At 41.3% G+C, this 22,626-nt stretch overlaps 1 protein-coding gene across 1 annotated transcript in view; it reads left to right on the top strand.

Annotated features, from left to right (window-relative positions):
- The first annotated feature begins 535 nt into the window (after positions 1-535).
- Positions 536-22,626, top strand: part of RARB (retinoic acid receptor beta) — a 236,036-nt gene continuing 213,945 nt past the window's right edge. The window contains exon 1 of the mRNA XM_083376152.1: positions 536-738. Within this exon, the coding sequence (XP_083232278.1) occupies positions 561-738 (178 nt within the window). The 5' untranslated portion in view covers positions 536-560. The remainder of the gene's footprint in view (positions 739-22,626) is intronic.

The raw sequence follows: 22,626 nt of genomic DNA, 5'->3' as shown, positions 1-22,626 counted from the left end.
CTTCTCTCCCTTTCTCCCTTCCCCCCACCTCTCTCTCTGTCTCTCCTGTGTGTGTGTGTGTGTGTGTGTGTGTGTGTGTGTGCGTGTGCGTGTTTGTGGGGGTTTGTGTGTGTGTGTGTGTGTTCCAGCTATGTTGAAATATAAAACAATCAAGCTCAGAGAGCACCAAGGACTCCCCAATTCAACCCTGAGATACAAACATTTTCTTCTATCAAAAATAAGATTATTTTGCAGAGTTATTCGTATTTATAGCTTCCATTTATTTTTCTGTCACCTACAGATCACTTTCACAACCAGCTGTAGAGTGAACCTATTGCTCCAAGAAAAAAGAAAAAGCTTGGAACAACAGAGGAACAGCCATCTCCATATGTGATATTAAACAAAAAGTTATAATTACAGCAGGAATGTACCAGGAAAATGTCTGGAACAATTCAATAAGGAGAAAAAATGAGAAATTATCTCTTGAGAAAATAACTCATGGTGTATTGCCAGACTAGGTGTCCTGTTTCCAGATTTCTGTGGAGCAGTGACTGGACATCTCTTCCCTTCAAGGTATAATCATGACAACCAGCAGCCATGCGTGTTCTGTACCAACAGTCAGTGGACATATGACTCATTATGCTGGGCCACCATACCCATTACTTTTTCCTCCTATCATTGGAGGACTCTCACTTTCAACTCTTCATGGCATGCAAGGCAATCCATCAACCAATCGATACAACATTCCCTCACCAGCAAGTAAGCTTTTATTTATTTTATTTACCTTTTATTACCTTCTATAATAGTTTCTAGATAAAACCAGTGTGGCTTGATGCAGATAATTCTGTTTGCAGAAAAAAGAATTGAGAGTCTAAGCCCAGTAAATCCTACAACAATCCAAAATCTGCTCAGAAAGTTTTCAGACCTCTTCAAAGTACTTCTAGGGAATACTTGGGAAGAAAACAAGAAAATAATGCTGCAATGCTGGATCTCTTTACTATTTGTTTCTAAAAATTGACAAAGCATAATTGTGTATATTAGATTTTAAGTTTAGTAGCCGACAGCTTTATTTTCTGCTTATCCAAATTAGATCCTATGCTCTAGGAATCCATCAAAAAGTAAAACTGTAGCAGATTCTGCCCTCCTAATGAGATTATTTTGGTAGCCTGGTGATTCATCAGAATGGTTTATTTATTACATTTGTAGCTGGAACTTATCGTCCATTTAAAAATACAATAATATTTAATTAGTTGAGTAAACCATCCACTTCTTTTGAGTACAGCAAACCTTTTTTTTAAGGCATAGAATTTAGTTAGTATATTGGGAATATCAGGGTTCCTCTGCTTAGGAAAAAAATTACCATTGGTCAGGCAGACTATCTGTTAAAGCTTAGATTAGTACACATCTCCTTGTAAAATCTACACCATAGAAAGACATATTATGTGTAGCATTCTTGATTGCAGAATGAAGGGCATTGAAACACGCTCTTGAGAAAGTAAAATAATTTTGGAAATAGGATAGCTTGTGTAAGTATTGTGAGTTGCAGTTTTCTTGTGTCCCTATACAATTGACATAGTCTTGTGGCAGGTACAATATTCATCTGGAGTTCCATAGCTTTTAGTGTATGTTTAATAGCCTCCTTTGTTTTATCAGATCTTATAGTTAGAAGGAAATCAAATGAAATACTCAAATGGAACTATTCACATAATACAGTTCTGCATCTTTTGGATTGGAAACTGTTTTACACTGGAAAAAAAGGCTATAGGTTATAGAAGATGAATTGACTTTGACTTAATAATATGTTGTTATCTGCCTAGCTCTACTTTCCATGCTATATGGCCCATCTGAAGTCTAAGTAAAGCATTAGGGAAACATTCTGGCATAAAAAATATGGCTGCCAGAAAATGCAACTGAATTCTTTTGTATGCTCAGTGGTGGGATTCAGCCAGTTCACACCACTTCGGCAGAACTGATAGTTAATTTTTTGTTGCCTAGGCCCAGAATGGACTTCCGGAAGTGGCATCCACACAAAGAACCAGTTGTTCACCTATTTGAATCCCACCACTGTGTATGCTGGTAATCCTGGTCCTTCATCAGTTCATGCACAGCCTTGTAAAGAAGGCTATGCTTAGTTAGCAGTTGCTTCATAAATCAGGAGGAGAAAGAAAATTGCAAAGGCCAAATAGGGAGGCAGAACATAAGATGGCCAAAAGGACAGAGATGGGGAAATATGCAGGTGGGAGCAGATGAAGAGCACACTGCAGTTGTAAGTGCAGGCAGGCTGCTGAGTGCCTGAAATTTGATCACAGGAGCCTGAAGTAGTCATAACTTCAAAGATCATGCATGGTCAATTGTGCAGTGGTCACTAAGTAAGGACTACCTGTATATGAAAGCTTATATTGGGCTGCTGTGCCACTGTTTTGGCAATGGACAAGTAGTGGGTGCAGATATAATATACCCACTTTGAATCATGAAAATTCCTTATGGTAAAGTCATAAATACAATGTTTAGCCATGGCGAGAGAGGCTTGCAGATTTCCGAAGTTCTGGGCTTCCTTGTCACCTCCTGGAGGAGTTTGTGCTTAATTATTTCTTATGGAATAATGTAGACAGGACAGGCATTCTTTACTGCTACTTCAAATTTTTCAAGATTTTTGAAATAGTTTTGTACCTTTCTGCAGGGATAGGTAACACTAATTGTTAAGTTCTCTTGTTCGGTGAGACATTGACGAGGCAGAACGGTGAAACAGCAACACATTTATTCAGTAACAACAGAAGCAGCTCCAACTGCTGCTTAGCTTCTATTTATCTGGTCTGCCACTAGTCGGCAGCCAATGAGATTAAATGGTAATTTCCCGCCTAAAATGCAAAGTAACAACTCCAGAGACAAGCTGTCTGGAGTTTAACCATAACGGCTGTTAACCGTTGCACACAGTTTCAAGCAACTTATCTCAATACATAACACCCCTTTTCCCTAGCTGGTGCAATTCTTAAATAATGCACATAGTCTTTAAATATGTTGGTGGCCTTTGTGGTTGCTCCGAGTGTCTCGGAGTTGCTGGAAGTTCCCAGTCTACCAGCTCGCCTGCCAGGCTGGGTAGACCAGGGTTTTGAGACCTGATTGCTTCAGATCTACCCGAGTCCCTTTGGCTTATCTGTCCCAGTAGACTCGAGCCAAAGTCAATTGGTGGTGCAGTTTCTGCTGGGCTGGACATTGGAGCTGGTTGCCTGTCCCAGTCAGTGGGTGCAATCTGTGTGTTCAGGGATGAATTGCCTGCCACTAGCCCCCCTTCTCCACGGCTGGGAGTCCCATCAGTGAATGCAGTCTCTGCTGTTGGGTCATTGTCGAGTTGCCCCTGGGGTTGGCTATTACACGAGTCTTGCACCAGTGATTGGTTCACTAGCCTCCAGGGCAGCTGGTCAATGTGCCGCCGTATCACTCTGCCATCTTCCAGGACCACTTCATAAGAAAGTGGCCCTGACATCTTACCAACCACAGCTACTACCCACAGTGCCCCTTGACCATAATTCCAGGCCCAAACCCGGTCAACAACTTGCAAACTTCCTGGTGGTTTTGGCTGTGCTGTGTCCAAGGTAACTCTGTCTGGATGCAGCCGATCCAGATTAGTGATTAAGCGCTGTCTCCATCTAACTTCAGCTGGGCTTCTGCCCATTGAAGTGCAGGGTGTTGTGCATTGTCAGAGTAAGAAATCTGCCAGCCTGTGCTGCCAGTCGCCAGTTATGATCCTCTTTAAGGATTCTTTGGTTGTTCAAACCATGTGTTCCGCTTAGCCATTTGAGGCCGGGTGAAAGGGGGCTGAAGTGGTGTCCTTATCAGGTTAGTCCTCAGAGATGTCTGAAATTCTGTAGTTGTAAATTGAGCCCCATTGTCTGAGACTAGCACATCGGGTAGCCCATGCGTTGCAAAGATCCTGTGCAGTTCCTGGATAGTCCTGGCAGTAGTCTTATTGGGACTGGTGCGACCTCTAACCACTTAGAGGGGCTGTCCACCACAACAAAGAACAGCTGTCCCTGAAATGGCCTGGCAAAGTCAATGTGGATTCTTGACCATGGGATGTGTGTGGCTTCTCATCAGTGGACAGGGACTTGAGGCATTTCAGGCCTCGATTGCTAGCATGTGAAACAGCTATGTACTTGAGCCTCAATATCTTTATCCAGCCCAGGCCACCAAAAGTAGCTCCTCGCGAGTGCCTTCATCCGGACTATTCCTGGATGACTCTTGTGCAGAGATTCTAAAACCCAGGGCCTCAGAGCTTGGGACTATGACCTGACTCCCCCAAAGAATGCAACCCTTATAGGCTGAGAGCTCATCCTTTCTCATGTAAAAACTCTGGAAGCTTGGCCCCGGACATTTGTCGAGCCATCCTGTGTACACCCAGTTCAACACGCGGCTAAGCATCTTCTCAGCGGCTGTTTCCTCAGCCACATCCCCAGCGTGAAGGGGAGACTGGCAAATCCTGGATAGCCAGGATGCGAGCAGCTGGAGTAGGGTCTGGCTCTAAAATTGGCAGGGGCAGTCTACTGAGGCCGTCTGCATGGCCCATTTCCCTGCCCAGTTTTTTGTAAAACTCTTTAATAATAAAAAATATATATGGTTAAAAGAGTGGATAACCCTTAGACACAAAAGATTACTATGTTTAGAAGGACACGACTTACAACTTGGATGGCACGCTTTTCTATGGTATGGGAAGAATAAAATCCATAAATATTTTCAAAATCACTAAATAAGAAATGCCTTGCTTTTGACATGGGAAAAGATAAAAATGAAAATTTGTATGAAAATACCAGGATGAATCTCGACAATGAAGCGTTTGTGCACTCAAATTTAATAAACTATGAGAAACTTCTGAAGGGAAATCAGAAACTAAACAAGAATTGGAAAAACAGGGATTGAGCTATCATGGTGGCCACACTTGCAAATGCAAATGAGATATGGAAAAGATGCTAAAACATATGGCTTTTTTAAAGATCAAACACTGTTTGACCAGATACTATTGTCATCAGATGAAAAACTGATTAAGGAACCCTATAAATTTTTGTTAAACTTGAAAATGGAAGATGAAAAAGTTAAGAAACAATGATAATTTGGCCAAAATGTTTTGGGCACAATGTAACATTAGAAAAATGACGAAACGTGTGTGAAAGAAACTATAAAATAACAAAGGCAGCTACTTATAGTACAAAGTACAGAGAAAAGCAACAAAGATGATTAGGGGATTGAGGGCTAAAACTTACAAGGAATGGTTGCTGGAATTGTGTATGTATAGTTTAATGAAGAGAAGGACAAGGGGGGGACACGATAGCAGTGTTCCAATATCTCAGGGGCTGCCACAAAGAAGAGGAAGTCAAGCTATTCTCCAAAGCACCTGAAGGCAGGACAGGAAGCAATGGATGGAAACTAGTCAAGGAGAGAAGCAACCTAGAACTAAGGAGAAAGTCCTGACAGTTAGAACAATTAACCAGTGGAACAACCTGCCTCCAGAAGTGGTGAATGCTCCAACACTGGAATTTTTAAAGAAGAGACTGGACAGCCATTTGTCTGAAATGGTATAGGGTTTCCTGCCTGAGCAAGGGGTTGGACTAGATGACCTCCAAGGTGCCTTCCAACTATTATTATTACTATGATGATGATGAAAATTTATATAAAATGTTTTATAGATGGCATTTACCACCTGCAAGATTAGCAAAAATGTTTAAAAACATGTCTAGTAATTGTTGGAAATGTAGGCAAAAGCCAGGCATGTACAATCACCTCTGGTGGACATGCACTAAAGCAAAAAAAAAATTGGCCAAAAATACACATGTGGTTAGAGAAAATGTTAAGAAAACATGTAGATTTTAAGCCAGAACTATTTCTTCTATGTATGTATATATTTAATATTACATGTATTACCAGCAGTGAGAATTATATTTGCACAGTATTGGAAAAATGAAGAAACATCATCAGAAGAAGACATAATTAGGAAAATCTTGGATTGTGCGGAAATGGATAGGCTTACATTGAAAATGAAAGGGAAAGAAGATACAGACTATTTTCAAACATGGGATAATTTTTATAAATGGCTAGAAAAAACAGAGTAGAGAATAGGAATAGAATTTGTATTACTATTAATGTCAGATATGTGGACCCAAATAACAAGTTGTTTATTAAGCACTAAGGATTTGTAACTATAAAAACTTAATAAAATATCTAAAAAAGAAACACATTTCAGAACTTGAAGGGAGGACCTTAAAAATTTGTCTGAAATGGTACAGTGTTACCTGTCTGAGCAGTGGGTTGGACTAGAAGACCTCCAAGGTCCCTTCCAACTCTGTTATTCTATTCTATTCTAATTTGGATAGAACAAGTTCTAATCATGCAGAATTGGAAAAGGAATCCAGTTGGGTACCGCTGCAGACCTTGATAACAAACATCACATCATTTCTAATATGAAATGTACTGTTTTTCCATTAACAGTATAGTCTACTTGGAGAATCCTATAAGAAGAAATGATGTCCATTTCTTTGTAACTGATTATGCTGTTTGACTCATTAGAATAGAGAAGTACTATATTTAGTACTATACTGGAACACTGCAAGAAATAATAGTATTGAAAAATTAAGTTTATAGGGGCAAACATAATTGGAATATATTGGAATAAACATTATGTATTCAGCTGCAGTTTCATCTGTCTAATAGCTATAAATATGGAATTGCTTTTTATAAATGAAGAGAATGATACCAAAATAATCTCTCCTTTATGTCATTGCATATCATGCCTTCCTTGCTGGCAAGATACAGAGAGGCTTATGGCAATTAATACAATAGGAAAGGAAATTCTTCAGGTATACTTTGTGCAATAGTACAGCAGAAGATTACTAGGAAATTGCAATTTGTATAGAATGCAATAAGCAGGTAAGAGTGACTTTGCAGTATTGTATCCATATTTTAGTAGGGACGCGGTGGCTCAGTGGGTTAGGACACTGAGCTTGTCAATCAGAAGGTCGGCAGTTTGGCGGGTCGAATCCTGAGTGCCGTGTAACAGAGTGAGCGCCTGTTACTCATCCCAGCTTCTGCCAACCTAGCAGTTCTAAGGCATGTAAAAATGCAAGTAGAAAAATAGGGACCACTACGGTGGGAAGGTAACAGCATTCCGTGTGCCTTTGGCATCTAGTCATGGTGGCCACATGACCACGGAGACGTCCTCGGACAAACGCTGGCTCTTCGACTTTGAAACAGAGATGAGCACCGGAGTTGGAAACGACTAGCATGCATGTGCGGGGGAACCTTTACCTTTTTATCCATATTTTAAGACCTACTTTGACTGTCAGTTCATTTTTGAATATAATTCTAAGTGTTTGCAATAACCTAGGAGTCATGTATGATTTTGCTTCAGGATGTCTGTAAGAGCGTCTTCTTCCACTAGAATCTGCCCCATCTTATTTGATCAGCCCCAGAGTACTGAGATTAAGGGAAATTAAGGAATTAGAGTCCATGAACAGGCCTTGGTAATTGGTACATCTCTATAGAACAATCCAACTTGAATCTTCCAACAACCAATTGGAGCTTGACTGAAGAGAGCATGGGATTATTAATTTTTCTAATTTAATTTTAATTTTTGGATTATATTGATCATTTTAAACATTCTTGATTTTGCACGAACTGCTCAGAGTTTATTAAACTGGACAAGATTAAAGTAAAAGAGTGTTTTTTAATACACTAATGGCTCATATGTATATATTTTTCCATGAAGAAAATAACTATAGTCTAATCTGGGGGGGGGGGGAATGAAGCAAAATGCTGGAATAGAAAATTATTTCTTTAATGGATTTTAATACTACTAATAATAAAGAATCCAGTTTGTATATATTCTTCTATATGTTCAGTAGAATAAAAAGAGACATTTCTGAATGTTTAACCCAATAATGATGCAATTCAGGTGTGGAGGAATCTTGTTCTGTTTGGCTATGTTATTTTTGTTTATTAAATGTAATAATTCACAGATAAAACTGCAAAACACACATTAACTTGGAATTAACTTTCAAAGTCTTTAATGTTTCAGAATATATTACACATTACAACTTACCTAGACGTTGAGCAATGGATCCAAAATTATCTTCTAGCCATTTCTGCTGTGAAGTGGTGATAATGCTAAGTATTTAACAAAGGTATAAATTATACCTTTGGGTATAATTATGGAAAACATAAATGTATCTGAAACAAATTCTAACTCATATGTTGATCTATTCCAAAATAATGTGTTATTCAACAAGAATGAACCTCTAGATAAAACCCTGCTACAGCATGGATATCTTAAAATGAATCAAAGGGATTTTGGCATTCTGTAAGATCTGGCATTGAGTGAACTATTGGTCTGATAATGTTTCACAGTAATGCATTGCTGATGTGACACACCATTCTAATAATGCATTAGAGTAATGTATCATCCAGAAGCCAAACTAATAATGCATTTCTCTATCTAATGAAGAAAGTATCTAGAAATTTATGTGCTACAGTTGAATGATAACATCAGTCTGAGTACAACATAATAGAAAAGATAGATAACTGTATATCATTTCCTGAAATGGTTCTTGAGCACCCCTGAACCCAGTGACTTTGTGTTTTCCCTGTCCATATTTAAGAAAACATAAAATATATCCTAAAGTTGAGAAGGTTTTGTTTTTAATCCAGTGAATGACAGTTTTTTTTCTTGGCCACATGACTTATTTCAGAAACATTTTCTTGGAGAAAAAGAGAGGTTAGACTCTTCTTTGTGCTTTCTTTCAGAAATCAATGCAGTTTTAATTTATTTCAGCTCATGTTGGCCCTTGCAATTGCTGTGGTACAACTTTCCACAATATTAGAAATGCCTCCAGAAGTCATTAAGTTGCTTAAGTGCTGGTTTAAAGATGATTGATGCATCTAGTAAAGATGATTGATACAAGGCTCAAGGTTTATCACTTTTCCATTCAGTATTTTTCTGTTTGAAAAAAAAATCTTTTTGTTTCCTTGGTCACTGGATATTAACTTGCCTTATTTCTATTTGCTGCCCATCCGATATAGTCATTTACTTCCTGGATGAAGTTATTGACAATTTTGACAATTGCCCACTGATTTCTACCTCTAAAAACCAAGCAGCGCAGGACTATTAGCTTTATTGGCCATATTTCATATACGTTTGCTTCACACAGAGGATCCTTGCAAAAAGATCATAAAATAGTTTAGGGTTTAATAGCTCTGGGAGCTGGAAGAAAATCAGCCTTCCTAAGCCACAGTTTGGCACTTTCAAACAGACACTGGTTTTACCTATTTCCTTCCTTAACTGTTTTAGGATGTTCTTTGTTAATGATTTCCTTGATATTAAGAAACTTCTGAAAGGCAAGGTTAGCTCAGGACAATTTTCATCTACCCTGAATGAGAAAAAAGTTTTATATAAAGGTAAAGGTAAAGGTTCCCCCGCACATGCGTGCTAGTCATTTCCGACTCTAGGGGCCAGTGATCATCTCCGTTTCAAAGCCGAAGAGCCAGCGCTTGTCTGAGGATGTCTCCGTGGTCATGTGGCCGGCATGACTAGATGCCAAAGGCGCACGGAATGCTGTTACCTTCCCTATTTTTCTACTTGCATTTTTACATGCTTTCGAACTGCTAGGTCGGCAGAAGCTGGGACGAGTAACAGGCGCTCACTCTGTTATGCGGCACTCGGGATTCGACCCGCCAAACTGCCGACCTTCTGATCGACAAGCTCAGTGTCCTAACCCACTGAGCCACCGCATCCCTTTTGAGAAAAAAGTTTTATATAAGTACTGACTATTCTAGGTCTTCCAAGTGCAGTTATAAATAATGATTTTGGTGGTGACAGCATCTAATTATGCTGATTCCAGAGAACTGAGTATTGTGGCAAGAATGGTGGATCTTTGCCAAACCCTTGATTCATATCAACATATTAAATTTTCAGATAATTTTGTCTCTGACTTTGAATCACAAGCCTTAGTTTTAAAAAAATCACACTGCTTTATAGCTTGATATAGTTCTCCATCATCACTTCAATTCCTTGAATAGCTAAAGCATTATAACAACATGGATCAAAGATTCTCTATAAGTTTATGTTCATACTCAAGTTTTGAAAGAATCAACATATCTGGCATCTACTGCCAAAGAACAGACAAAGGAGAGAGAAGAGCAAAGTGACAACGTTAGGGGAGAAATGTATGGGAAAAATACATTCTGGTCAACTGTAAATACTAAATGTGTTATTACGAGCTTTTGGCAAGGCAGAGGACATTTTTAAAAAATTGTTTAGGATTACACAGAAAAAAAACATTATTTTCTATATTAGTTGTTAAAATCTTTTGCAAATTCATTTATTAAAAGATTCCTTTATTAAATATGGTCAGATGTGATCGACAGGTTGCATCTTACATACATAATCACACAAAAGTTTTGCATGGATTTTAAAATTCTGCAATTTCATTGCATCCTGGGAGACCCAATAAATCTAGCCAGTTCTTTGCATAAACTGTGCTTTCTAAAAATCATTCAGATAGGCAAAATGGTTCTACCATAAATTTATTGATTGTCTTCATTTATCATCATACCAAGTCATAAGACATAACTTGACTGAACATAAAGCATGGGTAGAGTTAGTGAACCATGGTCCCTTCTAGCTCTATTTGTAAACTTTGATTAGTAAACCATGGCTCAGTGTAAGAATGGATACCTTCATGCCACTACAAACGTTTTGTTGAGTTTTCTTTGAAGAGCAGAAAAGGTGAAATAAATATATTTTGAAATTTTGGTAGGTCATATATTTTTCTAAGGGTAAAACGACTTTTGAAATTATACTAAGGGTTAATGAGTACAAGATTTTTTATCATATTCTGATACACTGGTGTGCTTTATGACTTTCTGTATCATATTGCACTGCGATTCAAACATAGCATGATATCTAAGAAATATAATCTAATGTGACATGTTTAGCAGCAGTGCTACTATTAAATTCAAAATAGATCTGAAAGAGACCTTACAGGTCTTCTAATCTATTCCAATCCCCTGTTCAAGCAGGAGACCCTATACCATTTCAGACAGGTGCCTGTCCAATCTCTTTCTGAAAGCCTCCAGTGATGAAGCATCCAAAACTTCTGAAGGCAAGCCGTTCCACTGGTTTATTGTTCTCATTGTTAGGAAGTTTCTTCTTAATTTCAGGTTGCTTCTCTCTTTGACAAGTTTCTATCCATTGAACAAGTAGTTTAGAATTCTATGACTAGCTCCCATCAAAGATAAGTCACTGTCCATTTTTGGAGCGGTGTGCCCAAAACTACACACACATTTTGCTCTGTGGTTGTCCTTATCCTGTGTTGCTTTGATATATTATCTCCGTTGCCTCTAAGGATGTCTTCCATGAACGTAACAGGTACTATTTGAATTAAAATTTATTAAAAGGAGCATGAGTGCCTTTGTGTAGTTTTGTTTGTATAAACTACATAGATGTTATATCTGGGAAACTTTTTTTCAAATGCATTATTATAATTATTATGGTCCTAGGGATTAAAGGAGTCATAGTAATTGTAGTTTCAGGTATCCAGGAAAACAAAAGGTTTACTGCAGTATTTAGATTACTCCAGCCTTCTCTAATTTGGGACATTCGAGATACATAGGTAACACAAACCGTACCATTTATGGTCAGCATATTGTTGGAGAAGACTGATACAAAATTTGAGATACAGAGAAATTGAGAAGTTATTATTTTTAAGTGCAAGAACAATAGTTTCAATTGTAATTAAATAAAGTTTTCTTGCTAATAAAGTTAACAACTACCTCTGCAGCAACTACCTACTCATCATTTAACAGTATGTGTTTTTATCTGGCATAAATACATTTTTATTCTAGTAAATCAAATATCTAAAATGTACTGATCAATCACGTATTCTTTGGGATAATATCAGAGAATGCCTTACAATTAGATAAAAATTTCTGTAAAAACTATTTTCTTTTATAAAACAAAGAGATTTATGAAACTTTAGAAACAAATATCAAATAGGTTTTTTTTACTGTGAAAGATTAATCTACATCTGCAAACTCGTGTATGTGTATGCACTGTATATCTCTGTAATAATATCACCCCTTTCCAACCTCTATGTACATATTGACTGTCCTGATAAGTACACTACTCTAAGCATTGTAGCTCAAGACTTCTAAGAATATAAGAAATTTCAGAAGACTATCTTGATAATTCCTACATGTCTTCCATAAAACTTATGATCCTATGAACTGCGTGATTATAGAAGCAGCTTGTAAGGAAATTCTGATCCTTATTATAAATTTATAATGAAAAATTTACCAGTATTTAAATTACAATAAAGAAACCAGATGATAATAAGCACAGAACAAAGGAATCAATTTATTCCATTCACTAAATGTGGCATAAAGTTGTTTCTCATTTTCCATTTATTTTAGTTTTTGTTTCTTCTTCATGAAAGTACTGTAAATTGGCTAAAAAGTATATTTTTAAGTTTGGGGGGAAAAATGGTGGGAAGGGATGTTCCTCAGTCAAAGGCTTTCTATAGCTATTGCTTGATGCAATTGGCTGTCTTCTACAGTGGATCTTTGTTCAAATCATGAAATGGAAAGTTTAAGATTAATTCCCTAGGAGGTCAAAAGGAGAAGGATAAATAACCAGTCCTGCTTAGTGTTCTTTCTTAATGACTTTGACACAGTTTGAAAGAGTAAACAGTTTTGACAAAAGACATAACTGATTGCTTAGGTGTGAGTGATCTGTCAGAAATGTGGCTTATCCACTTTCAAAAGACAGTCCTTAATGAAGTGAGCTGTGGTTTGTTGTACAAAGAGGATAGAAAATGAAAGCCACCAACTTGGCTTTTTGAGAACACAAGTGAGGCAAATGATGATTTTGGACAGATAAGGGAAACAAAGAATAGGCTATGCTAAAAAAAAAGTTTTCCTCTTCTCTTCCCTATTTTAAGATCTTTCATTATTTTGTTCTGTAATGTTAGAAAGGTAATGTAGGCCATTAGAGTTCATTTCAGTTCTTGATCAATCATTAGAGACCAAGATTCCATGCCTGGTTTGTGTTACAGAGCTATGTATGTCTTGGAAATAACTCTCAAGAAACACAAATGACTTGGGAATCCTTTGCTGTCTCTACTCTATTCTCAGATATGAGCACAATGACATATCAGGTGAGACTCAGTATCATGATTGTTCATATTGATTTTCCCATACAAGTAAAGTAAGTTCGTAAAGTTGCACTGCACCTGCCTTACTTTTTAAAAGCCCTTTCCCAAAGTAAAATTAAAAGGGGAATGAGGGATTCTGTCCTATCGATTCAATAAATCTCTGCAACATTCCAGGCAAACCTTAACAGAGAAAAAACTGCAGGTCTTAGCTACACAAAAGGAATCCAAAAGTATTCTTTTTTTTTTATTAAAAAGTTTTAACATACAATTTTTCCCCCTTACAAATCCCCCCTCCCCCTCCCTTCTCCCTCCCCCCCTTCCTCTCCCCCCTCCCCCTTCCCCCCCCACTTCCCAGAGCTAAATACAAGGTATATATATATAAAAAAGCAAACATAAACAACCATATGCTAACAACCATAAACTCTGAAATCTATCACTCTCTAGCTTATATAGGATAAAACAATCCTTAGTAATATTAAATATATATAAAAAAACAAAAAAAAACAAAAAAAAACCCCAAGATACAAAGAGAAGAAAAAAAAAGAGTTATTCAAATACTACATAATACTTCTTAACCCTATACTTGTTCTAGATAAACTCAATCCATTTTCTCCATTCCATAATATAACATTCTTACAAATAATCTTTCAAATTGACCAAAATCTTCGCCACCTCAGCCAGGTCGGAAAACTTTAAAATCCACTCTTCTGTAGTCGGCAGTTCCTCTTTCAGTACTAAGCTATCAAAAGTCTTGCTGCCGTAATTAAATTCAACATCAACTTAATGTCCACAACTGTAACATCTGTAATTATTCTAAACAAAAAAGGTTGCGAACAAAATTTTAACCTCCATTTAAAAATCTTCTGTATGTTCCACCAAACTTTTATCCAAAGAGCCTCAACCTTTTTACAAGTCCACCATATATAAAAATATATTGCGTCTTCATCACCACACCTCCAACATTTAGGCTAATAATTCAAATACATACTTAACTTTTTAGGATCTAAAAACCATCTATAAAACATTTTGTAAAAGTTCTCTCTTAGATTTTAAACTTGTATAAAATTTTACATTCCTCACCCAAATCTTTTCCCACCTCCCACTACTTGGCTATAAGTACGTTGTAAAAGATCCATAGACTTCTTCTAATCTCATTCTTTTCTCTTTTTTGATCGTTTTAAAGCAGCACGCGTCACCCTCTGTTCCATAGGATCATCCAACGAAGTTGTAACTTGATCTCCTCCAACACCATTCTCCTCTGTCTGTCCATCTTCAGCCTCTCGATGTTCTCCTTCTCCAGATCCCTTTGCAGCTTCCGGAAGTGTTAATGGAGTTGCTTTTAAAACATTATTGTAAAAATCACGCGCTTGCATCACAGTAACAAAACGGTACCTTTTACCTTCATGCATCACCATCAACCCAGCTGGGATCTCCCATCTGAACCTTATATCTCGTTGCTTGAGCTCTTGCACAAGAAATGTAAAATCCTTCCTTCTCCTTAAAATCTTTGGAGGAATTTCTTTTAGAACCAAAACTTCTTGATCAGCAATCACAACTTTAGTATCATAAGCAGCTCGTATAACTTCATCTCTGATTTCCCTTTTTGCAAAATAAACCACCACATCTCTGGGCAACTTTCTCTGTCTAGCAATCCATGAATTCACACGAAACACTTTATCCATGCCTCCTTTTATTTCAGATGCTGGCTGATTCAATACTACTTCGAGAGCCTCAGAGACCAGCTGCTTTAGATCTTCCTTAATATTCTCCTTTAAACCTCTAATTCTAATGGCAAACTGCATCTGGTAATATTGAGCAAGACTCAGTTCTTTATCCATTTTGTCTCTTAAATTTTCATTCTCCAATACTTTTGCTTCTAATATAGCATTCTTTTGAGTCAAGTCTTCCACTTTTTCCTCCAAATCTTCCACACATTCAGCCACTTTATACACTGAAGACAAGATGTCTGCCTTCATCACACTGAACTTCTGTTCCATCCTCTCCTCCATTCTCTCCTCCAGTTGGAATCCAAAAGTATTCTTGTAGGAAGAAATTGATGGAAGCAACTCAGGAGCAGGTAGCATGGTAATTTTTATTTTACTCTGGATTATTGGAATATTTATAGAAGATTGATAAAAGTATATACTCATTATATGAATTGATCAAACAAGTAAACAAATGTCTTTGATTACCAGTTATCTGCATCCCTATATATAACTCTTGGAGTAAAGCAGATCTACCTTTCTGACTCCAACTCTAGTTGTTGGAACTTAGTTTTGAATTCAATGAACAAAATAGTTCCCCCAAATTAAAAAATACTTATACTAAATCTGATAAATAGTATATAAAAATGGGCTTTTAGGAATGTCCAGTTCCAGCAAAAATCGATGAGACAAAAAAGTATTTAAGAATTTAGCATTTCCATTCCAATTTAGCTGGACCACTTGATATGTTTTTAAAGAGCAGTGTTAGAGCTTGATTGAAAAGAGAGGATTGTGATTACTATTCTTTTAATTATATCATGAAATATGTGTACATGTTTATATTGAATTGTGCTTTAATCATTTTGCTGTGCAAAAGTACACAACACAAATACAGTATTTCACTTGTGGCCTTTTAATAGCTGTTTTCTGATGTATTCTTCCCTTTCTGTGTTGCTAATCATATGTTTAACTGGTGGATGTAATCATTTTTCTACAAGAAGTAATATTTTCTTGTAATGTTTTCTTCTGGTGGTAAGGGTGGTGATGCTGTTTGCAAATGGTCCCAAAGAGAGTAAGTGATTTTTTAAGAATAAAGTTTTGCACAGAGGGAGAAATAACCCTGAAAGACAAATAAAGGGAGGCAGTGGGGTGGAATCCAGAATTAAAAACTAATTAAGATGGCTAATTTATTTTTTAAAAAGTGTCTTTTTCTACATTTGTAATAAAGGTAGCCATTGACTTAAGACTACAATTGAACCCAAAATTTCTATTACTAAGTAAGACAGTTGTTAAGTAGGTTTTGCCCTATTTAACAATCTTTCTTGCTATAGCTGTTAAGGAATCGCTGCAATTATTAAGTTAGTAATGCAATTGTTAAATGAATCTGGCTTCTTATTGACTTTGCTAGTCAGAAGGTTGTATATGGTGTGAACACAAGACCCTGGGGATCTAGGAACCGTCATAAATATCAACCAGTTGCCAAGCATCCGAATTTTGATCACATGACTACAGGGATGCTGCAACTGTTTTAAGTCTGAAAAGTGGTCATGTGTCACTTTTTCCAGTGTCATTGTAACTTTAAATGGTCACTAAACAAAATAGTTGTAAGTCGGGGACTATCTGTATTTGTTTAGCAACAAGTGTTGGTGATTTGCTTCTGGGGTACTGAATGCCAGAATTTGAAAATGACACTAAGGAAAATAACGTATCTATAGAAACTGAGGGGAAAAAAGTGCTTAAGTGCTCTTTTTAAATATTCCTTGATGACAAATCACATAAGGTATTGAATCATTCCTAATCAGGGTACTATTTTTATGCATTCAGCAGGTACCATGTTATCTAGACAGTACTATTTTTCTTTTCAGTGTCATTTTTCATACAGAGATTAAAAATTACTTGAAATTCAAACTCAAGGGTCAAAGAAAAATATTTATTCAGTTTCTATAGCTGATCTCACTTTGCTTGCTGGGTGAGAAGTCAACTTGAGGCTTGCAGGCTCCAGCTCCCCTGAGCTCCCTTGCTCATTGGAGGTTACAAGCTGTGGATTTCCTTATCTCCTCTTGCTCACTGGGGGCTTGCAAACTCCAGAAAGCCTGATCTCCCCTAGATTGCAGAGTGGGAAGGAAGCTGAAGGGTTGAGGAGGGAACACAGGGTGTGTTGTGTACTGCGGTCTTCTTTTGAAGGAAGAGGCGAGGCGAGTGAGTTCAGGCAGGAACATGCTTTTATTGAAATGCAGGAACTGAACTGGGAAACAAGGCTGCAAATGCAGCTATTTATACCCTGGCCTCTAGGTGGCAGCCAATAGGTTTAAAGCAACCTATTGCTGCCCTAGAGGCAATCAGTAGCAGCCCTGGAGACAGGCTGTCTGAGGAGCTGGGGGCCATTAGCCAACTTCTTGCTTAAGCAACCTTCCAGCATTCAAAACCCACTAGTACACTCAGTTAAACAAGGGCCAATACATTACAGGGTGCCTCAGAGGGTAGGGGTTGGCTTTAGGAGACCTGAGGCAGTGATCCTGAGCTTATGTAGGCCTCTGCCAGCTGTATTTCATGACCCATTTGTTTCACTGCTGCATCAGGGAGACCGAGGGCTGGGTCATTAAGTAAGGCCATTTTGCTTAAACTGTAATTGGTAGACTCCATTATGGTTGTATCTCAAGTATCAGTAATTTGCCTAGAAATGTCTACTTGAGTTTATATTTGAATAGGCATAAAACATCATTTAAAGAATGGATTAGCGGCAGGAAGGACGAGGGAGACACGTCTTCGTTCAACTAATTTATTTAGTCAGCCCGGACGACAGAACAGGGGCGAACATGCCTTATATAGGCGGCTGTCAAACGGGACAGCGAATCAGCTGGGCGCGTTTTCCCGCCAAGAACAGGGGGCCAATTGGTCAGCTGTTAGGGCAGAATCTCCCTAGAGACAACGCTAGCTAGTTAGCTAGGCAGGGGATCCCGTCAGCTGGTTTTGGCGCGCGGCCGGCGTTTTGACAGCTCGCCGCCGCTACTGCGCATGCGCCAACTTTGACAGCTTGCGGCGGCCGCCGAGGGCTTGCCGCGAGTTTGACAGTTCGGGTTGAAGTGCGCATGCGCGCCGTTTGACAGCTGTCAAACGGCCGCGTGTATTTGTAGGCCGCGTGAGCGGCTGCGCCTGCGTGGTCTTTTGACAGCTGTCAGTGCGGCCGCGAAAAAGCGGCCTGTGACAGCTGTCATTATGTCTTTGAGTATATTGCACCCCTTTCCCCCCCCTTGAACTGAACTCATAACTTTGAGTAAACTTTTAACTGGTGTTGGAACTGTTTGGCGAACTTCCGGCCCATTCGAAATCCGACAAGTATGCTGGCGGCCTCTTCTGACGCGTAGATCTGCGAGGTGCAGGTTCTTCTATGGGTTCGGGGGCTTCTACGGGGGGAATGGGCGGTGGGTCTGTATGGCAAGGGGTATCTTCCTGGTAGTCGGCGCTGGGGGGTTCGGGATTTTCAGCCGCTGCTTCTGGCGTGGTGGTGTTGGGGGGTGACCGGGGGCGAAGCTGGTCTGCGTGCCTCCTAAACGTGAGTCCCTTGCCCACGTTGATGGTGTATGACAGGGGCCCGGTTTGATCGAGAACCACCCCCTGGGTCCATTTATCCCTTCCCCCATAATTTCGGGCCCAGACATTTTGTCCTTTAGTGAATGTTTTGTGTGGCAGGGTGTTGGTTTTTTCGGCCGCTGGCCTGTCTGGGTGCAGTCTGTCTAGTCGAGTGACCAGTCGGCGACCCCATCTCAGTTCTGCCGGAGATTTTCCGGTGGTGGACACGGGAGTGGTGTGGTGTGCGAGGAGGAAGCGGGCGAGTCGGCGGTGCCAGTTTCCGACGATCATTCTGCGCAGAGAGTCCTTGGTGGTCTTCACCATGACCTCTGCGAGGCCATTACTGGACGGGTGGAACGGGGCCGATGTTGCGTGTCTAATACAGTTCCTCCTCGTGAAGATCTGGAAGTCACGGGAGGTAAATTGAGGCCCATTGTCAGTAATTATGACATCTGGAAGACCGTGGGTGGCAAAAACTCCCCTTAATGCTTGAATGGTGGCCTCTGATGTGGTGCTTGAAACCGGGAGAACCTCCAGCCATTTAGAGTAACTATCTACAATGATTAAAAAGGTTTGTCCCTGGAATGGTCCTGCATAATCGAGGTGGATGCGGGACCAAGGATTGGAAGTGATTTCCCATTTGTGAACTGGGGCGTGTGGAGGGGAGGGTCTGGTTTGCTGGCAGAGATAGCAGCCGGCCACATGCTGCTCGATGTCGCTGTCTAAAGATGGCCACCAGACATAACTGCGTGCCAGGGCCTTCATTTTTGAAATGCCAGGGTGACCTTCATGTAGTGTTTGGAGAACCCTGGCCCTGTGGCATGAAGGGACTATTACTCTGCATCCCCAGAGGATGCAGCCTAGATGTGTTGAAAGTTCGTGTCGTTTTGCAAAATATGGTTGGATGGGGGTGCAGGGGCAGGTTGATTGCCATCCTGATGTGACCCATGAGAGTACCCTGCTGAGGGTGGGGTCCCTGGTTGTGGCATGTGCGATGTCTTTTGCTGTTACTGGGCATTCCGTGAGTTCTTGAATGGCCAGGACTTGGCCGGCTGGGGCTGGGTCAGGGTCTATTTGAGGCAGTGGGAGCCTGCTGAGGCCGTCTGCATGGGACATTTCCTTTCCAGGCTTGTAGATTAGTTGATAAGAGTAAGCGGATAGGAATGTCGTCCAGCGAAGCATTCGCGGGGATAAAATTTGCGGGGTTTGGCGGTCCCATGTGAATATGCCTAGGAGAGGTTTGTGATCTGTATAGATTGTAAAAGGTCTGCCATAGAGGTAATCGTGGAATTTCTTAATTCCAGCTACTATAGCCAGGGCTTCCTTATCTATTTGCGCGTAGTTGCGCTCGGTTTTTGAAAGTGTCCTAGAGTAGTATGCGATTGGGGCTTGCGTGCCATCGTTGAGGGAGTGGCTGAGGACTGCCCCGATGCCATAGGGTGAAGCATCGCAGGCGATGCATAGTGGTTTGGTTTCGTTGTAGTGCGATATGGTTGTATCGCTGGAGAGTAATTGTTTTAGCTGTTTAAAACTGTCATTATGAAGTGGGGTCCACTGCCAGGGAGCCCCTTTGTCCAGGAGCCTATGGAGTGGTTCTGCTATTGTGGCTTTTCCGGGCAAAAATGAATGGTAAAAGTTTAGGAGCCCTAGGAATGCCTGGAGCTCCGTTTTATTTTTTGGGGGGGGTGCGGCTTGTATTACTTGTATTTTTGCATTGGTGGGGTGAATGCCTTTGCCGTCTATTTTGTACCCCAAGAACTCTGCGGAGGGTACTCCGATTGAGCACTTCTCCCGTTTTAATTTTAAGCCAGCTGCGCGGAACCTTGAGAGGACTTCGTGCAGCCTGGTTGCTAGTGAGTGGGTGGAGTCGCCCGCGATGAGGATGTCATCAAAATACGGGCAGACTCCAGGGATGCCCTTGAGAGTTCGTTCCATGACTTCTTGGAATATTCCAGGTGCCACGGAGATGCCAAATTGGAGGCGGTTCACTTTGAACGCCCCTCTGTGCGTCACTATGGTTTGGGCTTCTGCGGTTTCCCTGGTTACAGGGAGCTGCAGGAAGGCATGTGCCAGGTCTAATTTGGCAAAGATGGAGCCTGACCCAATTTCTGAAAGAACATCTCTAACTGATGGGACTGGGTATGCGTGGGGATTGAGTGCGCGGTTGAGGGTCGCTTTATAGTCTGCGCAGATTCTCACTTCACCATTGGGTTTGACAGGTGTCACTATGGGGGTTTCCCAAGTCCCGCTGTCAGTGGGTTCTAGGACTCCTAGCTTCAGCAAGCAGTCTAATTCCCTGTCTATTTTTGGTTTTAGGGCGAAGGGAACTTTCCTGGCTTTAATTCTAATTGGTCCGACCTCCGGTTTGAACTTGAGGTCGATTGGGGGGCCGTTGTATTTGCCCAGTGAGCCGTCAAACACATCCGCAAATTTTTTGCAGATATTTTCTAGAGAATTGGTTTCGATGCGGTTTGTCCCTTCGAGGCGAATGCCTAATGCCTCAAACCAATCTAATCCTATTAAGCTAGTTCTTGGTTGCCTTGTTATTTGGGCTGTTAAGTGGCCTGAGAATTTTTTAAATTCGACTTTCAGGACGGCCTGTCCCTTTAAATCTATCTGCGCCCCTTGAAAATCTGCCAGCAAGACCCTGGAGGGTTGAATGGGGATGCGGTGATTTGTTCTGTTGGCTATTTTCTGGAGGGTGTCCCCTGACAGGATGGAAACGGAGGATCCTGAATCGACCTCCATTTCACAGGGGATTCCTTGTATTTTCACCCACGTTCTAACTTTGGCTCTGGGGATGTTGTTAGCGGGAGCTTTTGTTAGGGAGCATACGGACTCTACAACCCCCGGGGAAAGGCGGGGAGGGGCGGTCCTACCTGCGGGGATCTCATCAAGGTCATGGAGGGTCTCCCGGTTTAGGCTGCGACAGGCTGATCGGATGTGGCCGGTTTTGCCACAGCCGTGGCACTTCGCGTTCCTAAACCTGCAGGTAGCTCTGGCATGGCTTCCGCCGCAGCTTGCACACTTCGCCCTGACGTTGGTCAGTGTTTTCTTCGCGTTGGGGGCTGTCTGTCGGTCCTGGTTGCGGTTCCTTTCCTGGCCGGCGACCATCCGGTTGAAACGGGAGAGGATTGTATCGACCCCGGAGTTAGGCTCCGAGGATCCTTGGTCAAGCTCCCGGGCTTGATGGACGGTGGTGCCCGAGCCTTCTCCGAACGCCTCTGTCTCGTCGCGGTGGCTGTCTTCGTACGCCATTATTTCTAGGGTGAGCTCTGCAAGGTCCATTGTGGGCCTTGCCACGAGCTTCCTCTGCAGACGCGCGTTTTGGAGACCGGCGATGACCTGATCGCGAATTTGGTCCTCCAGGTCGGGAAAATGGCACTTGCGGGCGGCGTGTCTGACGGCCGCGATGAAGGCGGTGGAGGTTTCACCTGGTTGCTGCTTCCGTCGGGCGAAGTAGAGTCGCCAATACAGCTCCGACCGCCTTGGCATGAAATGTTTGCTGAGGCGGTCAGTGAGCTCGGCGTACGGAATGGTGGCGACTGGGTCCGGGCTGCAGAGGCCGACAGCGATGTCGTAAACTGCCGGCCCGCTGAGGCACAGGAGCGCGGCGGCCTTGTGGCGGTCCTCCGTGATTTTGTTTACGAGGAGGTACCCCTCAACCTGGCCCCAATGCGACTCCCATCCTTCTGGGTGCCGGACGTCGAACTCCCTCACATGTCCTAGGTTTGCCATGCTGGGTCCGCGGTACTTAGGGCGCCTGGATGTTCAGCTTGTCCGGTCGGTGACTTAGCTAGTGACTTCAGCGTTGACCGGACAGCGACTTCCAAGGCTGTGACTTCAGCTAGTACCGGTATCCCACCTTCGTCGCCAGGTGGATTAGCGGCAGGAAGGACGAGGGAGACACGTCTTCGTTCAACTAATTTATTTAGTCAGCCCGGACGACAGAACAGGGGCGAACATGCCTTATATAGGCGGCTGTCAAACGGGACAGCGAATCAGCTGGGCGCGTTTTCCCGCCAAGAACAGGGGGCCAATTGGTCAGCTGTTAGGGCAGAATCTCCCTAGAGACAACGCTAGCTAGTTAGCTAGGCAGGGGATCCCGTCAGCTGGTTTTGGCGCGCGGCCGGCGTTTTGACAGCTCGCCGCCGCTACTGCGCATGCACCAACTTTGACAG

Source organism: Vipera ursinii, assembly GCF_947247035.1.
Source record: "Vipera ursinii genome assembly, chromosome: Z".
Classification (NCBI taxonomy): domain Eukaryota; kingdom Metazoa; phylum Chordata; class Lepidosauria; order Squamata; family Viperidae; genus Vipera; species Vipera ursinii.
This window is presented reverse-complemented; position numbering and strand designations above follow the sequence as displayed.